Genomic DNA, 20,069 nt, shown 5'->3' with positions numbered 1-20,069 from the left:
AGTTCCCCCGGGGATTCTAATGTGCATCTGAGGTCGGGAACCACATCACTAATCAGCCCTTCTAGGTGCTCTCTGAAATCATTAGGGACAAAGACACATTCATGGGCCTCACTCCAACGTGCGCCATAATCCATTTGACCAGGCCATTCTGATGTTCTTTTTCAGTCCTAGATTGAGCTCCTATTTTTGTCTTGTTTTATTCTCTGCTTAATTTAGGTCTCTTTCTGCTTGGGCCCAAGAAAAGACTTTCTAAGATGTTTTGGAGGAGTTAGAATTTAAACTTTATTCCTGTGATATGGAAAAATGTCTAAGGTGCATACTATTTGAGCTACAGTTCACAAAACAATTGCCGACAACTTCAACTGCACAACTCCATGGCTATGAGCGAAAGAATTAGGAAATGGAACCTTGAGTTTTGTGGTGAACCTAGCATGCTAATTTTATTAGAGAAATTATCATTGGGAAACCAAAGGCTGTTTCACTGGAAATGCAAACTATAATGACTAAGGAGAGGCGAGAGCTATAAATTCAGGACCTCAGTTGCTCATTTGACATATGCTTCCTAGTTCCTCGCCCAGCCACTTCTGTCTCTCTGAAAGCCGGGTAAGTCTTCCTATGGCTCTAGCTTCAGACTTCTGTCTTTTGAGAAAACCATGTTTGTTGATCTGAAAGGAGTTCTTTTACTGGGCATGGTCTTTCCTTTGGGGTGGTTTTATTTAACTGAGTGCCTACAAGGCTGACCATATATTTTCTTCATCCTGTTTGACCTTTATTTTAACCTGCAAGCAATCTAGGTACCAGAAGTTGAGATGCCACCTTTAGTGACAGGTGTAGGGTACCTTAGCAGGGATGGGACCTTCATAGACACAGCCCCGCAAAGTATGTGGGTTTTCAAAAATTTTACTCTGCATTCATCTCATTCTTGTTTTAGAATTCTTCTTAAGGCCTTTATCAACTAGTTTTAAAGTAGCTGGTAATGAAGAAAACATAAAAACATGTCTTCCTTGATTCTTGTGGGTAAAAAATGAATTGCCGTTTAAAAATGATTTCTTTTTGTGTGTGAGATAATAAAAGTGACACAGGCTCACTACAGATGCTGCAGCAATATAGAAAAATATGAAAAAGAAAACCGTTTCACCACCCCTTTCCACCCTTAATAATTCACAGCCAGGCATACGTCATTGCCCCTTAAGGAAAATTTAGCCCGAAGTCAAATTTTCATGAGGTTAGGAGAGGTTTGAAAGAATGAATCTATCCTGCCACTCTCTGCACTGGATTTTGAATCGACTGAGAAATAGAAAGTACCAGATAAGCCTACAAATATTGGCTTTATTAGTGTTAAGGCTGCTCTGGAGAATGCTGCTTGGACCAGAGGCCAGTGGGGGTTCCTTTGCTCCCCACCTCCACCAGTTCCAGGCAGTGCAGCCGGACAAGCCGGACAAGCTGGCCGTCACAGCACAGGGGATGGGCCTGCCTGGGGCAGTTCACCTCAAGGAGGAGGTGGCTGCTAGGCAAATGCAGGCAGATTCTGACAGACAGAATAAAACCGTTAAGGTGCCAACATTGCTCCCTGGGGAAATGAGAACTGAGAATCACTCATCAATGCCAGACTCCAGGTGACTCTCTTGTCAAGAGAAGTCTGACAGAAGGGGTGAAGAAGAAGGCAGCATCCTTTCCCTGAGAGGGTGAAAAATCTCTCTTTTTGGAACCAATGCAGGATGAGGAAGAGAGGAAGGAAGGTACCCCTAATGTAAAATAAAACAAAAATACAAAAATCAGTTGCTCGAAAGTTGACTTTGACTCATGACAACCCCATGTGTGTCACAGTAGAACTGTGATCCACAGGGTTTTCAAGGACTGATTTTTTTGGAAGTAGAAGGCCAGGCCTTTCTTTTGAGGTGTTTCTAGGTGAACTCAAACTACCAACCTTAGCTTGGTTAGTAGCCGAGCACTTAACCGTTTGCATCACCCAGGGACCTCCAACATAAAAAAATAGAGCAATGAAAATAAGGAAAACGGTTTGGTTTACTTTGATTTTTGTTATTGTTGTTTTAGATTTCGCTGAAATTATCATGAATTCACTCGAGGCAGCAAACATTCGGTTTGGGCTTGACCTTTTCAAAGAGCTGAAGAAGACAAGTGATGGCAATGTCTTCTTTTCTCCTATGGGCATCTCAACTGCCATTGGCATGATCCTTCTGGGCGCCCGAGGGAGAACGGCCCGCCAGTTAGAGAAGGTAGGAATGGGTTTGCTTTGCTTTAACCTCAGGGCTTGTTTCTCTGGGTCAGCCCTCCAACGTTACTTCAACAGTATGCTCATCCTAACCTTTGAGCCAGGGAACTAGCAAATACTGTGACGAAATGGAGCAACGTCAGGTCTCTCAGGGAAGACTCTCCTCTCTCCGGATACCATCATACCATTTGCTCTCCGATGGGTGTAATTCCTTTGGGTGGGGGCTGGGTGAGTGGCCTCGTCCAAGCCATTAATCCCATAATTAAAGCTAAAGCGTGAAGAACACAAACTACTGGGACAGGTGACATAATCCCCACTAGAGTATAGCTAAGAGTCCCTGGTAGCTCAGATGGTTAAGCCCTGGACTACTAGCAGAAAGGTCGGAGGTTGAAAACCACCCAGGGGCACCTCAGAAGAAAGGCCCGGTGATCAGCTTTCAACAGGTCACAGCCTTGGAAACCCTATGGAGCAGTCCTACTCTGCACACATGGGGTCGTCATGAGTCAGAATCGATTGGACCACAACTAACAACAACTGGGTATAAATGCCACACATCGGTGATGAATAAACGAAGGGATAATTCTGCAGAGCTCCTCTGGAGAGATAAGTGAATAATCCAGGCCTTCTCGTGTTTTTTTTCGAGGAGATGCATTTGAGCCATATGCCATTGAGGTTTCTTTAACAAACATCCACTTTCTCTGTCGGAATCTGTATAAGGTTTTTCTCTGCTCTGCCTACTGCCTTTTTATTTTCTGTCTCTTCCAGGTGTTTTACTCTGAAAAAGACATAGAAAGCTCAAGAGCAAAAGCTGAAGAAAAGGTAGGGAGACATGTCTTACAACCTTCAGTGTGGTTGGCTTGTTAGGGGTGGGCTTCCTGGGGGAAAGGATGGGGAAGCTTGTGGAACAGGTAATTCTTCACGCTTCCTACTAAGTGACAATCACCTCTGCAGCCACGTGATGTTGCTGAGATTATACAATAATAATAAACCATTAATATTACTAGGAAGTCTTCAGGTGGTACAAGCAGTTAATGTGCTTAGCTGCTAATTCAAAAGTTGGAAGTTCCAGTCCACCCAGAGGAGCCTTGAAAGAAAGTCTTGGAGATCTACTTCTGAAAAACCAGCCACTTGTAAAACGGGTGCAGCACAGTTCTGCTCTGACCCACACGGGGTGTCTAGGAGCTGGAACTGCCCGACAATAACCGTCTTTTTTTGGGGGGGATTATTATGATGGAATCTGTGGGTGGTGCAAACGATGAGCACACTGGACTGCTAACTGAGAGTTTAGAGATTTGAGTCCGCCCAGAGGTGGATTAGAAGAAAAGTCTGGTAATCTACTTCCGAAAAGTGGTTTCCGTGAGTTGGAATTGACTTGGCAACGACTGGTTTTTAGTATTAAGAGATTTAACCTTGGAAGGGAAATAACCACTGTGATGTATACCGGTAAAAGCCCAATGGAATGGAAAGCAGCGATAACAGAGCTGGATGGGTTTTGGAGTTAAACAGATTTGTGTTCAAATCCTGGCTCAGTTACTGAGCAGCCATGTAAAATTGAACTAGTTTTTAATTTTCTTTTGTCTCTGTAAAGTACCCAGTAGAGCATGGAACCCACCGATAACCCCACCCAGTGATGGGAGTTACCGTTGTCTTAGCTGCTGTTGAGTTGGCCCCAGTGGTGGTGGTAATAGGTGATATTATTACTAAATTCCATTTTAATTAAAACCAACTAACCAAAAAACATTGATGTTGTATTAAAAAAAAATTTTTTTTTTAGTGCAGGACAAATGACTTCCTGGGGTCTCTTCCAGTCTAGCATTCTAGTATTCCCCACTAAAACGATAATCTGCCCAAACATGGGAAGGGAGTGAATTCATGAGGAACATCAGAGGTTGGTGAGGGGGCTCAGGGTGGCATAGCTGCCCTGATGTAGTCACTGCCCAGCTCTAAAAAAAGCCCTCATAAAATCATTGCTCCACCCACCCAGCAACATGCGCTGTCTGTTTCACAATCCTGCATGCCAGACTGTGGGTGGCTCAGCTGCCTGTGAAGAGACTCAGGCACCACTTCGAGGGTTTGCACACCAGAGCTGGGTTGGAGAGCCACTCTGCTCTCCACTCAGTCGAGGTGTGCAGTGACTCTAGCACTTTCTATCCCAAGCATGGAGACCATACAGAATCATTGTTCCTATTAGAAAAAGGCACAACCCTTGGACAGACGCCCCACTCTTGGGTGGAAGGCTTAGTTTCAGAAGGGAGCTGAGTTTCAGCTTTGGGCAGGAACAACCTGTACAACCCATGGATCTGCTGGGTCCACTCCCCAGGACTTTTCTGGGTGTGGCAAGGGTACAAGGAGAATAGAATGACTGTAGGATATTAGGACTGGGAGCTGTCTTAGTGGCCATCTACTCTAATCTCTATATTTAATAGGTAAGGAAACAAATGAATGAAGTGATTTTTCCTGAAGACAGGCCGGACATATACCCATTTGATTCTACACACACTCAGAGTATACCCAACCAAACTGATTAAGAAATCTTAACATGTATGTACAAAGTATAAATAATAATGAAATGAATACCCTTTAGCCCTCTCCTCCCAATGTAAGAAATAAACCATTACTAAATCAGCTGATGTCCCCTGAGCACCCTCCTTGAGCACACCCCCATCCTCTCATGAGAGGAAGTTCCATTATTCTGAATTCAGTGTTCATTATTCCCATATATTTATTATCTTTATTACATACAGTAGCTTTTTTTGCTATGATTCTTTGTAATTTGATTTTTTGAGCTCATATTTTCAAAATTCATCTATTTTAGAGGGATACTTGTAGCTCTAGTTGATTCATTTTCACAGATGTTTATACATTTATCCTGTTGATTGGTGTTATGACATTTCTCCTCTCTCCCTCCCTCCCTCCCTCCTTCCCTTCCTTCCTTTCTTCCTTCTATTACGAGTAATGTTGAAATGAACCTTCTAGTTGGCCTGAAAAAGTGTTTCTTTAGCCCTGCGCTATCCAAAATGGCAGCTATTCAGGTGGCTACTGAGCACTTGAAATGGAGCCAGTTCATACTGAGTTGTGCTGTAAATAGATTTCAAAGACTTGATACAGAAAGAAAAAAGGATCTCCTTAATTTTTATATATTATTGTTGAAATAATATATGTTTATCAAATTGATATATAATTCTTATAATTATATGTTGAAAAGATGGCATTCCAGGTATAGTGGGTTAAATAAATCATATTATTCAACTTAATTTCACCTGCTTTTTTTACTGTTAAAAATGTTACTAGAAAATTTAAGATTATATATGTGGCTTACTTTTTCGATAGCACTATTATTTTATTATTATTTTTTATATTTCTACTGGACAGTGCTGGTCTAGAGTATATACCTGGGAGGTGGGATGTATGTATCTTCAGTTTTATTTGGTATTATCAAATTGTTTTTGTAACAATATCTACTCCTCTTAGCAGTTTATATAGGTTCATTTCATACAGTTGTCCGGATAGAGTGAGACCTGTAACACTGATGGTGTTAGTATCTGTCTGTCTGTCATCCATCCATCCATCCATCCATCCACCCATCCATCCATCCATCCATCCATCCGCCATCCGCCCATCCACCCCTCCACCCACGCATCCACGCACCCATCTATCTATATTTTGTTTTAGGTATCTTTTATTGATTTCTAACTGAAGTGTATGTGGCAAAGAGCATGTTCTGTAAGGTACCGATTTTTTGAAATTTGTTAACACTTGCTGTGTGGCCTAGTATGTGATCAATTTTCATACATATTCTCTGCATGACTGAGGAGAACGTATATTCTCTTATTGTTTATTTAGGCTTCTATTTACCACTTAGAGCATACTCGTTTATTTAGTTACTCAAGTTTTCTATATCCTTTTCAATACTTCTTTTCTCCTTGATTTATCAGTTGCTAGGAGAGATGTGTTAAAATCTTCTACCTTGATGGTTGATTTGATTATTTCTTCTTTTTACATTTCTGCCAATTTTTACTTAGTATATTTTGAGGCCATGCTATTTGGTGCATTAATTTTTAAAATGTTATATCTTTCTGGTGAATTAAAATTGTTTCCCAATATGCATAATGTTTTATGCTTTAAACATTTTCGATGCATATAGACATAGCTCTGCAAACCTTTTGATTTTTTTACTGTATCTTTTTCTTTTGTTTTTAATCCTTTTGTGTTTTAGTTTTTAAATGTACCTTTTAAAAATGAAATTGAAAAATCTTACAGAGAATCTGTCTTTTAACTGAAAAGTTTAGTCCACTTATACATACTTTGATTATTAATATATTAAGTACTATCTTCATTCTATTGTTTGGGGCTTTCTGTTTGCTCCTTTACCTCCTTTCTTGCCCTCTTTTGAATCAATATATATTTTTCTTTTAATTACTACTTTCTCCAGCTTTTACTGGTTTGAAAATCATACATTCCATATCTATTTTTTAGTAGTTAGCCAGAACATTTTAATGAGCATACTTCTCTTAAAGAATAAGTTTAATTAACAGCCTTCTCGTTCTGAACAATACATATATCTTAGAATACTTGAATTTCAGTAGCTTTCTTCCCCTTCCTTACGTTATTCTTATCCAATATTTTGCTTCTGTCTTGTCATTTTAAGTATTTCAAAACCAGACATTATCATTATTGTCTTATAGCTTGTATTTGTTTAGATTTAGCCAGGTTTACCAATTTTTTTCCTAACCGTACCTTCTTGGATTTAGACTTTCCTTTTGGGATTGTTAAACTTCTTCCTGTAATGCAGTTTTTGGAAATTTCTTTAGTAAGGATTTATATGCAATAAATGCCATCAGATTCTGTTCTTGACTGACTATTTAGCTATATATTAAATTATAGTTTCATATTTTTTTCTCAGCCCTTTTAAAATACCATTCTACATTCTGCTTCTATTTTTGCTGTTGAAAAGTCAGTTTTTTTGGCATTCTTCTGTAGGTGACCTATCTCTGACTGCATTTAACTTTGTGCTTTTTTTTTTGTTGTTGTTCCTGAATTTTACTACAACATTTCTAGGCGAAGGTTTCTTTTATTTATCATAACTTTGATTTATTGTTCTTTTTGAAAATGAAAATTCACAGGTTCCATCAGTTCTGGAAAATTCTCAATCACTTAGCTTTTTGAGTAATGCATTTTCCCATTATTTTGTCCTTTGCCTTTGGAAGAATGGTAGAATTTTTATTTTATCTTTCAGATTTGTTTGCCTGTTTTACATATTTTTTCATTAGTTTTTATTTTTGTGCTGTATTCTACAAAAATTGTTCAGATCTATCTTTAGGTCACTAATTTGACTGTGCCTAATCTGCTGTTTAGCCCATCTATTGATTTTTTAATTTCAATGCTTACCATAATTCATATCTAGAAGATCTAGTAGATTATTAAACCTGCCTGATCGTTGTTGGAAGTTCTTTGTTCTTTAACCATATTTTCAATGTCGTCTTTTTTGTTAACTTTCTCAATATACTGCTTTTAAAGTGTAATACTGATAATACCAACATCTAAATCCCTCTTGATTCTAATGTGATTGTTTGCTATTTTTTTCAGATTCATAATATGGTGTTTGTTTTCTCATGTTCGTAATTTTGTAAAATGAACTCATATTTGGCTGATAATCTGTGGAATTCCAATGAAGCTTGGGCTGTGGTTTCCTTTCTAATAAAGAGAATCTATTTTCTGGAATAAGATCCTAGAGTATTACCGACCCAGGGCCACTTCAAGTTAATTACCTAGCTTGGAGTTTCTCAGACAACAGAGGTAGTGTAAACTCCAAACTTATTTGTTGACAGGCATTTATTTCCTTCCCCATTTGCAGGTCAACTCAGTCATAACTGGCCTATCACAGAAATACCCCTGCCATATTCTTCTCTTTATATTGATCTGTTATTCCCCAAAGGCTTTCATACTTTGATCTGCACACACCCTATCCCAGTCAACCTGAGCAGCCATTGAATGATCATCAGTTGTTCAATGCTCACAGTAGCCAGGAGGTAGCCTGAAGGTCAGATTCAGCCTCAGATATTTTGTTAGAGCATCATACTTCTACATTTTGAATCTGAATGTCTTCACATGTTTATTAATTATTCAGAAAAGTAAGTGAGTGCCTATTATGTGCCAGGCACTATTCTAGGCATTGGGGAACCAGTTGGGAAATAAAGAGATAGGACAAACAAACAAACAAATCCATGAGCCTCATATTCTAGAGGAAGAAGGCCTTTCTGTTGTCAGGTGCAATCAGGAATAGGATACTCAATTCAAAACTAAAATGTCTCTTTTTTGCAGCCAGTGTGAATGAAGCCCCAGCCTCTTCTGAGACATCACTCAATAGTCAGGGGGTTGGTGTTGCTCTCTATTCCAGGACAGTGATCTGGGTCACCTGAGTCAGCCATGGAACACTTCTCAGTCCTCAGTCAGGAACTCATGGGTCCTACGGTAGAACATCCAGAAGAGTTTGGGTTTTTCCTGGAGATGGGGATAAATCTTACTTCATCCCCAAGTGTAGTACTGACAAGTGGCCATTACACTAGGAGGAGCCACTTTTCTAATCAACTGTCTAGAACAGAAATTTCCAGGCTCTACAGTGAATAAGAGTCATCTGGGGAATCACTGCGTTTCTCAAGTGTTTGAGTCTTGTGGGGAGCTAAAAACAAAGCCTATGAAACATTTAGAGGGCAATTACGTGTGACATCAAAACTGTGACATGAGTCAGAGGAGCAGGATCTGTGGTGTGGAGCAGGCAGAGAGGACTTCTTTGTGGAGTGAAGTCTGCTTATGACTCCCACAGTCACATGATTTGCGTAAACGCCGCTTGACATCTGGGGGTCACGCTGAGGCTACCATTGAGGTTTTTAGGCCCAGCAGCCATGTTTATTTGGAGAAAAATCCAAGCTTTCTTTGGTCAGGATAACCCACTGAGTTTCTGCTTTGATTTTGAAGACTGAGAAGACAGAAGAGATACATCACCAGTTCCAAAAGATTTTGACTGCGTTAAACAAGCCCAGTAATGATTATGAGCTGAGCATAGTCAACAGGCTATTTGGAGAGAAGACATACCTCTTCCTTCAGGTAAGTTTTGTTGTGTCCACCATGTCTGTGAGCTGTATTTGTGAATGGCCCTGTGAAGACTGAGGGTCCTGGAGACATGCTGCCCACACTGGCCGCCTGACTCGGTCCATGTCACAGGCATTCTCTCCCTGTTGTTCTTACACAGACCCTCTGGGACCATTTTTTCTTTCCTGACAGTCTGAACCCGATTTCTGCCTTAGCTACATTATAAAAATGTGCAGGGGGTACTCAAGGTGATGTGCCCAGGGTCTAAGAATCCCTGTTTAGGACTTTAGTCATTCAGATGTCAGACGCATTTATTTAGAGATGTTGGCAATTGATGAATTGACTTTTCAACCTCTTTCTCTTCCTTCACTGTTTCTCTTAAAGAAATACTTAGATTATGTTGAAAAATATTACCATGCTACTCTGGAACCTGTTGATTTTGTGAATGAAGCTGAAGAAAGTCGAAAGAAGATTAATTCCTGGGTGGAAAAACAAACGAATGGTAGAGTATGAGTGCATCATTCATTATAAAAACGCTTCTTGAGCGCCGGCTGTGAGTGAAACCCTGGCTTCATGCTGCATGAGGTGCCAGGGTGAACAAGCTTTGGGAGGGGGCTTGAGATGGGTTTTGCAGGAAGAAAAGGGTAAGGCTAGGTGGGGCAGGGAGATGGTTGGTCAAATGGTTTAAGTAATCACGGAGAGAGCCAAGGAGAGCCAAAGAGGGATCACAGGAAGCCAACCATGTGGAAACAGTAGAAAATTCTTTGCACATGACCATGGATCATAATATCTTTGTGGCTGCTGAATCTGAGCTCGGGCCTGTCTTGGGTTCACATCCTTTCCTTTTGTATCTGGGCCTTTCTTTCTAAATCTGGGTCCCTGTGTGAAAATGTTATAGAGGGTTTCTTTCCCCTTTGTTCAGTGGGAAAAATGCAGCTTTCCCAACAAGGCTGACTTTGCTACCTGTAGTTACCTGCTAACTGCACCTGGAGCCATCTGGGCCTCATCTTCATGCGAACATTGCACGGGGATATGACAGCTTCCATTCTCATTCACAGCAGAGAACTTGACAAAGCCCTAACCCCACCCTTCTTTCTCTGTTCCCTAGTATGAACCAAACACGCAAGAAATACCAGAGACGAATGTTAATATGGAAATGTACTTTGGGAGGCAATAGCTGATAGTTTAGTGTTTGAGGTTCAGATTATACTTTTTATTCCAGTTATCATGGAGACTTTTGTTATTTCAGAATGATTTTTTTTCCTTATTACTTACCCCAAGGGCAAGAAAATTAAAAGAAGTAGAAAAAATGGGGGGTCTATCAAAGAGTTGACTGAAGGCAGTATGCTTCAGTATTTAGTATGAAATGGGCTGAAGTCACCTAGACATAAAACAGTTAGCTCCTTTTCCAATAAAATAGGTAACCTCTAAATATCAGGTGCTTAACTATCTCAAACAGGCAAATATAATAATTAACACCCACTGCCATTGAGTCAATTCTGACTCATAGCAACTGTATGTATAGGACAGTGTAGAGATGTCCCACAGGGTTTCCAAGGCTGTAAACCTTTATGGAAGCAAATGGCCACAACTTTTTCCTACAGAGCAGCTAGTGGGTTTGAATGGCCAACCTTTCAGTTAGCAGGCGAGCGTTTTAATCTCTGCACCATCAGGGCTCCTAATTAGTGTGTATGGGGTGCTAATTATGTGCCAGATAATGTTGTGAGTGCTTTACACGTATTGAGTCATTTATTCCTTTCAGCAACTCTGTGAGGCAGGTTTTATTCCTATTTTACAGATCTGGAAACTGGGGCACAGAGAGCTTAAATAACTTGCCCAGAATTCCTCAGCTGCTATGAGGCACAACTGGATGCTAACAGTGGCAATAAGACCCCAGATCCCCAGCTCTTAGCCATCTCACCCTCTGCTCTCAATAGGATAAATAATCAACGGACAAACTTCTGTACCAATTCCGCCAGCAACCCCTTTGTCAGCCAGGCCTTCAGGTGCTGACCTGGCTGAGTTTTTAATGATCAGTCAAGTCCACCTGCCTATATCTACCATGCATATCACTTGTCATTTTGAAGATAAACCAATTTTCTTGCTGTTGTTTGTTTGCAGGAAAAATCAAGGAACTGTTTCCAACTGACTTAATTAGCAGCTCCACCAAGCTGGTGTTGGTGGACACAGTTTATTTTAAAGGGCAATGGGACAGGGAATTTAAGAAAGAAAATACCAAGGAGGAGCAGTTTTGGCTGAATAAGGTATGATCTTTCTTTATTTCAGTGATGTGCTTACACATAGAATGTAAAATCTAAACTCATGCTTGACCAAATGTATAATTGTGATGTTGTCGTTAGCTGCAGTTGGGTCGACCCCTGACTCATGGCCATTTCATGCACAATGAAACACTGCCTGGTCCTGTGCCATACCCATGATTGAACCATTGTGATCCATAGGGTTTTCATTGGCTGATTTTTGGAAATAGATTGCCAGGCCTTTCTTCCTAGTCATTCTTGGTCTGGAAGCTCTGCTGAAACCTGTTCGGTGTCCTAGCAATGTGCAAACCTCCACTGGCTGATAGGTGGTGGCTGCACATGGGCTTCATTGGCTGTGAATCGAACCTAAGTCTCCAGCATGGAGGGTGAGAATTCTACCGCTGAACTACCGCGGACATAAAAAAAAAAAAATTACTACAAATTAGATAGCTTAAAGTCACAGAAATGTATGATAAAAGTTAGGAAATCCTGATTCTTGAGGCTTTTATCTATAGCATGATTTTAGGTGGAGCTAATTCTTTTGAGGAGCCAACTTGGTTGTCTTGTGCCTCTTGCGACATTCGCGTGCCCTCTTCCTGTGTTGCAGAGCACAAGTAAACCTGTGCTGATGATGGAGCAGCACCATGCCTTTAACATCACCTACCTGGAGGACTTGCAGGCCAAAATTCTGGGAATTCCATATAAAAGTAATGACCTAAGCATGTTCGTGCTGCTGCCAAATGACATAGATGGTCTGGAGAAGGTGAGAGCTTGCATCCCCCTTATTTGCTTTCCTTCCCTGATGCTTTGTGCCCCAAAGCTTGCTGTGGGTGAGCCTGGAAATGGGGCTTCCATGTGGGAGCTGGCGCCTGGCAGTGTGAAGTGGAAGATACTGTCATTGTGCAGCAGCTACATGTTGTTGTTGTTAGGTGCCATCGAGTTGGTTCCGACTCACAGCAACCCCATGTGCAACAGAACGAAACACTGCCCAGTCCTGCACCATCCTTACAATCGTTGTTCTGCTTGAGCTCATTGTTGCAGCCACTGTGCCAGTCCACCTCTTTGAGGGTCTTCCTCTTTTCCGCTGACCCTGTACTCTGCCAAGCATGATGTCCTTCTCCGGGACTGACCCCTCCTGACAACATGTCCAAAGCTACATATGGGTGCTTAAAGAGGAACATTGCATTGTTTGAGGCTCGCTGAGAAGAACCAATACCAACATATTCTGAGATACCTGAAATGGATATTTAAGATCATATAGGAGTTCTAAGGAGCCCTGGTGGCACAATGGTTAAGAGCTACAGCTGCTAACCAAAATGTCAGCAGTTCAAATCTACCAGTTGCTCTTAGGAAACCCTATCGGGCCTTTCGAGTTGGAATAGACTTGATGACAATGGGTTTGGTTTTTTTGGTTTTAGGAGCTCTAAAGATCACCCACCTTTCTAAGGAATAGTTGATATCTATGGACCCCTCTTCCCAGAAAAAAAATCACATATGCAGATTTACGGAAAATTTTCCATACTGTTCACTAGACTCATGAATCTTCTGAATTTCTTTCTTAGACCCTCAGTCTTGAACCTCTGGTTAAGTGTCCTTGATTTAGTCCAATCCGCTTTGTAGTTAAACAATTAATGTGGCTAATACTCTGTGTTTTTGGAGTCAGGAAGGCTTTGTTTAAATCCCTGTTCTTCTCCTTAGTAGCTATCTGTCCTTTGAAGCTTCTTAACTTCCAGGAACTTCAATAGTTTCCCATTTATAAAATGAGTTGCATAGTGGTTCATGCATTGTATTGTTTAAGGATTAGGGATAATATGGATAATGAGCCTCTAACAGGTCTGAGACACAGAAAGGGCTCAATAAATGATAGCTGCTGTGTTATCATAATACCGGATGCTGTGTCCTTGCTGGGAAACGCAGCTTTATACCTTGGAAAATATTTGGGGACAGTGAAATGACAACAATGTGTGAGAGCATTAACAGCATTCATACTCGGACTCAAAAATCCCAGTTGTGGGAATTATCTGAAAGACATAATTCTTAAGGAAGAAAGAATGCCTTTCTAAGCCAAATGGATGATTTCAGCTGTAACTACCATAGGACACCTATTTTGAAATTCAGGGACTAAGACAGTAATTTTTGTTTCTGCAGCATCTGTTGGGCATCTATCATGGTGCCTGGAACACACTGGGTATTTGTGACGTGAATGAATGGATCCATGTTAGGGGAAAGACATATCCACCTGATGGGAATGTCACTTAGCACTTGGAAGCTATCTAGGAGAGGCATGCAGTAGTGTGAAAACGTATACATTACATCAACTAAAACTGGAAATCCACTGCGATTGCAACTATGTAAAAAGTATATATATATATAAAGGACTAGAGAGAGATAGTAAAAAATAAAAGAATATATTTAGATTTGTAAAACCAGTTGTCGTCGAGTCAATTCTGACTCGTAGCAATCCTATAGGACACAGTGGAACTGCCCCATAGAGTTTCCAAGGAGTGCCTGGTAGATTTGAACCTCCAACCTTTCGGTTAGCAGCTGTAGCTCTTAACCACTACGCCACCAGGGTCTCCTTAGATTGGTAGAATAAAAAATAATTCATTTCTTCTCTTTAAAAATTCATCTAATGCTACTGGGTTTTCATATATGTACAGATAAGTAGAGAAACATATAGGACCCCTGCCTGCTATATAAAACAACAGTATGATGAAACGAAATTTCTGCTTTTATTTATTGTTAATAATTAAAAGTAATAATTTCTGACTGACACAATTTAGCATGATATTGTTCTGAATTCTTATTGGTAATCATGCCATTCTGCCCCCCTTTTTTAAACACTAGATTATAGATCGCATAACTCCTGAGCAGCTGATGGAGTGGACTAGCCCAGGGCATATGAAGGAGAGGAATGTGAGCCTACAGTTGCCCCGGTTTGAATTGCAGAAAACTTACAATCTTGAGGACACCCTAGGTGCCATGGGGTTAACGGACGCCTTCAGAGAGTCCCAAGCAGACTTTTCGGGAATGTCCACCAGCTCCAGGCTGTACATCCAGAAATTCCTGCACAAGTCCTTCGTGGTGGTGACAGAGGAAGGCACCGAGGCTGGGGCTGCCACAGGCGTGGGCATGACCGTGACCATCACATCAGCCCCTCTGTATGAAAACTTCCACTGCAATCATCCTTTCCTGTTCTTCATCAAGCACAATGAGTCCAACGGTGTCCTCTTCTTTGGCCAGTTTTCTTCCCCTTAGGCCTGTCGTTTCCATGGCATTGCTGCTCTCAGAACAAGACCCCTGCTGGAGTATTCCTATGATTCTGGACATAGCCTGTTCTTTACATATTTTTTTGCTTCTTTGCATTCCAACCTTGCTGTCAAAATTGATGATTTAATGACTGAAATAGTGTGTGGGAGATCTTGGGTGGCACAAATGATTAAACCATCATCTACTCACCGAAAGTTTGGCTCTTTGAACCCACCCACAAGTGCCTTGGAAGAAAGGCTTGGCAGTCTGCTTCCAAAAGGTCACAACCTTGAAAACCCTATGAAGCACAGGTCTGCTCTGCACATACGGGGTCACCATGAGTCAGAATCAACTCGATGGCAACCAGCAACAACAATGTAGTGTGTGTTTGTAATTTTCCTTGAAAGTAAAATATCCTTTTGTTTGATATGTGTAAAGAGAGCCAAACAAAATAATGCATTTGGCTCATTAACCACCTTCCCTTGAATTTTTGGGAAGTAAATCAATGTCTTATTGTAGTTTTTTTGTGCAAGTCTTTGCAGTAAAGAGGACAGACTAGTGATTTCAGGGGTCCCTCCAGTTCTGATATTTTGGGATACTAAAATACACAAATAAAATCAAACAATAATTTACTCAACTCGTGTGTTAATTTTTATTTCTAGTGGATATTGTGTTCAACTGCGCACAGAAAAGAGAATTTAGAAACAAGTTAGTAAAACATAAATGAAAACATAAGAGATAAAAAAAAAAATAGAACAGTATATCAGACAGAAGGGACTCCCCTCCCATATTTTCATTCTCCGTTCCAACACTCAAAAGACAAAACAAAATAAAACTGTATACCAGACAGGGAAGATACCCACCTTTTCATCCTGCGTTCCAAGGGAGTATATTATTCATTGTCAGTTGCATAAGCATTTTTATACCTGTGAAACAAACGTGGTATTTGAGAAGCTAAATGTTGTAGCCAATTAACGTTCCTACCCTGTCACTTTTCTAGGCTTTGGAAAGTAAATATTTAGAACAACTTTTAGGGCAGTAAATGTTTTCTTTCCCTTTTTTCCTTTCACGTATGTTATAGATTGAATTGTGTCCCCCCAAAATGTGTATCAACTTGGCTAGGCTGTGATTCCTGGCATTCTGTGATTGTCCGCAATTTTGTCATCTGATATAATTTTCCTATGTGTTGTAAATCCTACCTCTATGATGTTAATGAGGCGGTATTAGGGGCAGTTACGCTAATGAGGCAGAACTTAATCTATAAGATTGGTTTATGTTTTAAGTCAATCCCTTTTGAGATTTAAAAGAGAGAAGTAAGCAGCGAGACATGTGGACCTCATACCCCCAAGAAAGCAGCGTTGCGAGCAGAATGTGTCCTTTGGACCCAGGTTTCCTGTGCTGAGAAGCTCCTAGACCAGGGGAATATTGATGACAAGAACTTTCTTCCAGAGCCAAGAGAGAGACAAAGCCTTCTCCTGGATCTGGTGCCCTGATTTTGGACCTCTAGCTTTCTAGACTGTGAGAGAATAAGCTTCTGTTTGATAAAGCCATCCACTGGTGGTATTCCCGTTACAGTAGTACTAGATAACTAAGACAACATATTTGTAGTTATTTTGTGAATGGGGTGTGGATATTACCAATGATATTTTCTTGAAGTTGCTTTTGAAAGGCTCTGAATCTGTTGCTGACACTCTTTATTGTGGGTGTGTTTTGCTTTTATTTTTTTTGCTTTTTGACAAATCTACTTTTGTTCAAATCTACTTTTGTGTCTTTCAGGAGTGTCTTATACTTTTTCTCATGTGGTTTTTTGACATTTCTTGTTAAGCTTAAGTGTAGGCAGTTTATTTCCTTTTGCCAACACAAATGGTGTCTTCTGTTTCATTATATTTTCTCTTTTTTGGTTTGTATGTATGAAGATTGTTGATTGCTGCATATTAGTTTTATAAGCTGTTACCTTGAGAAATTCTTTTATTTCTAATAGTAGTTTTTTTTTCCATGGGTTATTTTGGCTTTTCCAGATATCTAATAATGTTATCTACAGTTTTTGAGTTAATTTTTCTTTCTTTCCTTTCAGTTCTTAAGCTCCCATTTCTTCTCTCTTATCTAATTGCCTGGCTAACACTTCTAATACCATGTAAATAGTGGTGGCGATAGTGGGGACCCTGGTCTACATGTGGAATTAATGGTAATGCCTTTCATATTTCCTCATACTTAAGATGCTGGCTTTTGGGCTGAGGTATATAAATATTTTCTTGAGTTTTAAAAATATCTGTCAACTCCTGACACATAAGTGTTTTAACATTAATGGGATTTGATTTTTTTTTCAAATGTGTCTATGAAGATGACCATGTCTTCTTTTTAGCTCATTAATACGGTATTTTGTTTACTTGATTCACTTTTTAATTCTACTTAAGTTCTGATTATTTTGAGCACTCAGGTGGGCATTAAGTTGGAAATTCTCCCACCCCAATCAATTAGCCTAAGATTCCACCTGTATTTTCATAGATTTCCTATTTATTGTTTTTCTCAGTGCTTCTGACACTTGAGTTCTAAACACTTATAATTAGTGTTATACACCTTCTCCTCACTTGCTGACTATCTCATTATCTGACATTTTGCATTTATGGCAATAATAAAAAATCTACTATCTGACTATTTTGTGCATTAACAACGTATGTTGGCAATAATGAACGCTGAGGTGCTGGCTTTAATGGTTAAGGTTATGTGTCAACTTGGCTAGACCATGATTCTCAGTGGCTTGGCAGTTGTGTAATGATGTGATTTGGCATTTATGTAATGATGTAGTCACCCTCCATTTTGTGATCCGATGTGGTCATCCTCCACTTTTGTGTAACACCAACTTGGCCTTTGTAAACTAACCATGTCAGCGAGTAAGGAGAGGGTGTAGAACTTTCCAACAATGAGTTGATTCTGAGAGCAGAAATTGAATTCAGGCATGTAGCCACTGTTCAAACATTTTTGCACTGTATTTGTTTAGCAATCAATTTGTCGCCTGATTTATATCTCCATTTATTCTTTGGAAGGGTTAGAGGTGGCAAAACTTTTTTATTTACCCTTCCTCAGAGAACATAGAAACATTCTTCTCTAGTTTATAGTACCTTTTCACTTTTTAATCTAAAATGATTTTGACTTTTCACAATTTACTTTCAGAAAATGAAATTATTTAAAGAATTTGCTGCCATTGAGGATATTAAAAAATGCTCTGCTATGGGCTCTAAGGAAATCCTCTAGGAGTTCTCAAACCATTTTGAACAATAAAACCATTTTTGAAGTTATCAGTTCTTATTTTTCATGATCAGGGTGCTAAAGGGAAATGGAAAGCAGGAGGAGAAAAAAGGCACTTCCTTCTTCTGTTTGAGCCCTGGTGGTGCAGTGGTTAAAGTGATCGACTGCTAACCGAAAGGTCAGCAGTTCGAAACCATCAATGGCTTCGAGGGAGAAGGAAGTGGCAGTCTGCTTTTGTAGAGACTTACAGTCTCAGACACCCAATGGGGTCGCTATGAGTTGGATGGCAGTGGGTTTTTTCTGTTTGCTTCCTGTTCCTGTCAACTTCACCCCAACAAATCCTCTTCACTCCTGACAGTATAGATAGCTCTAGTCTCCCAGCTTCCTGGTGACCTCTCAGGTGCATTAGTGTCAGCTACACAGTGTCTTCTCCTCTGAAATCTGAGCTCCAGCTCCATAGACTGCCTCTTCCAAGCTTGTGGGTTCCAATAATGCCAAACATTTTCACTTTGTTCCCTCAGCCCCAGGGCAGTAATTTCTTTCTATAGTTACTCTCTTTATGTCACCTCATGTTCCCTAACATTATTTAAGTAACCCCACATATTAAAATCTCTCACTGCAATACCTAATGTGGGTTCTTTTTTTCCTGCCTAAAACCCATTGCCATCAAGTTGATTCCGGCTCATAGCGACACTGTACACGTATGTTATTTATAATACTTTAACATAAAGGAAATTATCTTTCTTGGTTCATTGTGAGTTTGCACAACATCAGTGTTTTGAACAATGTTTTTAGAAAAATTTTTTTAATAATTTATTTTTGTTGTTGAGAGTATACACAGCAAGACATACACCAATTCAAGTTTTACATATATGATTCAGTGACACCGATTACATCCTTTGTGTTGAGCAACATTCTCACTCTCCTTTTGAGTTGTTCCTCCACCATTGACATAAACTCACTGACCCCTAACGTTCCTATTTAATCTTTTGAGTTGCTGTTGTCAATTTAGTTCTTAAAAGAACATCAAGCTCAAGGCAGACATTTTTTACTGGTTAACCTAAACTGTTGTTTGGTTTTAAGAAAACTTCAGGGTATATTTTTGGTTTAAGGTTTAAAGATTGTCTCAGGGCAACAACTTTGGGAGTGGGATAAATTATTTTTATATGCTTTCTCTTTACGACATCTGTTTTTCTTTTGCCAGCTGGTATTTACCAATTATTTTTAATTATTTTAAGCACTTCAGACAAGCAGACAGAAATTAATGTAACAACCAGATTTAATAGATGTTTACATTTTGCATATTTGCTTCAATTTATCTTTTTAAAGACAGAAATGTTACAGACACAGTTAAAGCCCTACTTTTCCTATTACTCAGTGTTAAAGGATAAGCACTATTCTGAAGGTGGCATTTATCACCTGAATCATGCTATTTACTTCCACCTATATAAACACACAAGGAGCCCTGCTGGAGCAATGATTAAGTGCTTGGCAGTTTGAACCCACCAGCCACTCCATGGGAGAAAAGACCTCGTAATCTTCTACAAAAATTACAGCCTTGGAAACTCCATGGGGCAGTTCTACTCTGTCCTGTAGGGTCACTATGAGTGAAGACTGACTTTGACAGCAATGGGTTATGTATATACATGGAGCCCTTGTGGTGCAGCAGTTAAGCATGGGGCTGCTAACCCAAAGGTTGGCAGTTCAAATCCACCAGCAGCTCTGTGGGAGAAAAGACCTGTTGATCTGCTCCTGTAAAGATTACAGCCTAGGAAACCCTATGGGGCAGTTCTAATCTGTCACATGGGGTCACTAGGAGTTGGAATTGACTCTATGGCACCCAACAACACAGCAACAACCACGTATATATATATACACACACACATCTATGTATATGTATATGTATATGTATATGTATATGTATATGTATATGTATATGTATATGTATATGTATATGTATATGTATATGTATATGTATATGTATATGTATATGT

At 39.9% G+C, this 20,069-nt stretch overlaps 1 protein-coding gene across 2 annotated transcripts; it reads left to right on the top strand.

Annotated features, from left to right (window-relative positions):
* The first annotated feature begins 394 nt into the window (after positions 1–394).
* Positions 395–15,916, top strand: SERPINB13 (serpin family B member 13). Of its 2 annotated transcripts, XM_064294417.1 has the most exons (8): positions 395–603; positions 2,056–2,237; positions 2,999–3,052; positions 9,209–9,337; positions 9,707–9,824; positions 11,444–11,586; positions 12,188–12,343; positions 14,428–15,916. In XM_064294417.1, exons 2-8 carry the CDS (start codon positions 2,073–2,075, stop codon positions 14,836–14,838), a joined length of 1,176 nt encoding a protein of 391 aa, XP_064150487.1. In that variant the 5' UTR covers positions 395–603; positions 2,056–2,072; the 3' UTR covers positions 14,839–15,916. The 2 variants fall into 2 exon arrangements, with proteins under 2 accessions (XP_064150487.1, XP_064150486.1); XM_064294416.1 differs by lacking the exon at positions 395–603 and having other exon boundaries at positions 1,996–2,237.
* Positions 15,917–20,069: the final 4,153 nt, after the last annotated feature.

Source organism: Loxodonta africana, chromosome 11, assembly GCF_030014295.1.
Source record: "Loxodonta africana isolate mLoxAfr1 chromosome 11, mLoxAfr1.hap2, whole genome shotgun sequence".
NCBI classification, from domain to species: domain Eukaryota; kingdom Metazoa; phylum Chordata; class Mammalia; order Proboscidea; family Elephantidae; genus Loxodonta; species Loxodonta africana.
The sequence above is the reverse complement of the archived record's forward strand: the minus strand, read 5'-3'. Positions and strand labels throughout refer to the sequence as shown.